The sequence below is a fragment of the Neomonachus schauinslandi genome, chromosome X, assembly GCF_002201575.2.
Source record: "Neomonachus schauinslandi chromosome X, ASM220157v2, whole genome shotgun sequence".
NCBI classification, from domain to species: domain Eukaryota; kingdom Metazoa; phylum Chordata; class Mammalia; order Carnivora; family Phocidae; genus Neomonachus; species Neomonachus schauinslandi.
This window is the reverse complement of record NC_058419.1, coordinates 2,115,419-2,117,791: the sequence shown is the minus strand read 5'-3', so window position 1 is coordinate 2,117,791 and position 2,373 is coordinate 2,115,419. Positions and strand designations below refer to the sequence as shown.

The window sequence follows — 2,373 nt, the reverse complement described above, 5'->3', positions numbered from 1 at the left end:
CTTGTCTTCAGGAAAGCTGGGGTCACATGACATCGAGGCCATCGCTGACTAGCTCCGTGTCCCGTTCCCGGAGGGAGCAGCCAGGAGAAGGGGACCTACACGGCCGGCTCCACCCCCACGCGCGGGTTTCTCTTCTCTCATTCTCGGTTTCAAGGCCCGCGGGTTGGAATACCTTGAAGGTACTTGATGCCCGTCACACTGGTCCAAATAAAGCAGGCCGTCGGAGAAGCTACTGTCGATAGGCAAAATGGGGAACACGTACACTTAGAAACTGCTGGTGCCAGTATAAATTGGATTCGACCTTTGTGACGCGAAACTACATCAGCGCTGCGAAACTGTTCATCTCCTTGACTCTGCCCTGCCCCTCCAGGGACTCGCCCCCGCCGCGCCCGCCGGCAGCCGCCGCCTCCGGGGGCCTCGTCTAGTCGTGGTGGGTGGGCTGGTGCTTCTGCAGCGCCGAGCGCCTCTTGAACACGCGGCCGCACGCGCTGCACTCGCAGCGCCTCGCTCCGCTGTGGGTCCTCCGGTGGCGGCTCAGGCCCGAGCTCCTCCGGAAGGCCTTCCCGCACTTGTCGCACTCGTACGGCTTCAGGCCGCTGTGGATGCGCCGGTGCTTGATGAGGTCGGACGGCCCCCGGAAGGCCTTGCCGCAGTCGCCGCAGCCGTAGGGCCGCTCGCCGGTGTGGATGCGCTGGTGCTCCAGGAGGCTGGAGCTCTGCCGGAAGGCCTTGCCGCACTCGCCGCACGCGTACGGCTTCTCGCCCGTGTGGATGCGCCGGTGCTTGGTGAGCTCCGAGCTCCTGCGGAAGAGCTTGCCGCAGTGGGGACACCCGTACGGCTTGGCGCCGCTGTGGATGCGCTGGTGCTCGGCCAGGCCGTTGACGCCGCGGAAGGACTTGCCGCAGTCGTCGCAGTCGAAGGGCAGGTGGCCGGTGTGCGCCCGCTGGTGCTTGAGAAGCTCCTGGCGATCCAGGAACTCGCGGCCACACGCCCTGCAGGCGAATGGCTTCTCGGCCGTGTGCAGCTTCTGATGGCGGAAGAGGTGCGTGCTCACCTTGAAGGACCGCCCGCACTCCTCACAGTCAAAGGGCTTCTCCCGGCTGTGCACCCGCAGGTGCTGACTGAGGCCTGCGTTCTTCTTAAACCTCTTCCCACATTCCGCGCACTCGAAAGGCTTCGCCTCCCTCTCCATTTGCTCCCTTCTCTCCGGAGCATCTTCCGGGGCTCGGCTAGGGCCAGGCTGGGGCTCTGCGGCCACGTGGCCCAGCCGGTGCTCATTGAACTCTGAGACCCCCCTGAAGACCTGCCCGCAATCACCACACTTCCAGCCCTGCCCCTCACTGTGAATTCTCTGGTGCTGCACGAGGAGGACCTTAAGCCGAAAGGCATCCCCGCACTCTTTACATGCGAAGTGATGCTCCATAGGCCGGTTCTGAAGGCTGCCCCCGCTCGCCTCAGAGCCCCTGTTCTGTTTGAGCCCGGGGCTGGGCTCCCCGGCCCGCGGGGAGCTCGTGGATGCCATCTCCTGCGGCTGAGCTTCTTCACCCATCGCCTGCTGCTGGGTCACCAAGATGCCTTCTGACATGAGAACCGCGAGACACTGGTCCTCTGCAGAGGAGGAAGGAAGGAGGTTACTTTCCTTTGTCGAGAATCGCAGTCCTCCTGACACAGCTGCTGAACACAGCGCCCGGAGAGGCTGCGGGCAGGCTGGCTGGTGCCCATCCAGCTAGAAGCAAGGACTACAGGCGAAAGGCGCAGACAGGCCTCATTGCTGCCCACCCCCTACCACTGAAGCGGCCCTGAGATCTCCCCCCTCTATGGGAGAGAAGCAGCCGCACCTCCTCCCCACAGGCTCAGCTGGGTGTCCCCCCACAATGGTTTCATTTTTCGGGTTTCTTTTGCACTCACCAGAATGCTTCGCTCGCTCTGCAATAGGGGATGGGGCAGATACCAGCAGCACGTGTCCTCACACCAGGTAGGATTCACAACAGGAACTCCTGCTCACGGAAAAGGAAAAGGGCTTTGCCGGCAGCCAGAGTGGGGCAGGGCCTTCGAAGATGAAACCCTTTTAATCCACAAAGTCCAGCTTGGCTGTGCCCTCAGGCACGTCATTCATCCGTTCCAAATGCCTTCCCCAAGGGCTGGCTCCCTCCAGGGAACGGATGAGGCAGACCCCGGGCCCACCCGGATGCAGTGCCAGGCGGTCATCCAGGAGAGCTGACCCTCCCTTTCTCCGGCTTCACATTGCTCAGTGCCTGCTCACCGAACTTCGTACTGTGCCGCAACTCCCAAACCTCGCCCCCAGCGGGCTCCTGTCTTAGCGACCCTCCCCACCGCACAGGTGCAGCCCCTGATAGGGCAGAGGGCCTTGCT

General features: G+C 63.2%; 1 protein-coding gene across 1 annotated transcript; it reads right to left on the bottom strand.

Annotated features, from left to right (window-relative positions):
* Nucleotides 1–349: 349 nt before the first annotated feature.
* On the bottom strand, nt 350–1,549 carry ZNF275 (zinc finger protein 275). Its single transcript, XM_021683067.1, has one exon. The coding sequence runs from the start codon at nt 1,547–1,549 to the stop codon at nt 422–424; it is 1,128 nt and encodes a 375-aa protein (XP_021538742.1). The 3' UTR covers nt 350–421.
* Nucleotides 1,550–2,373: the final 824 nt, after the last annotated feature.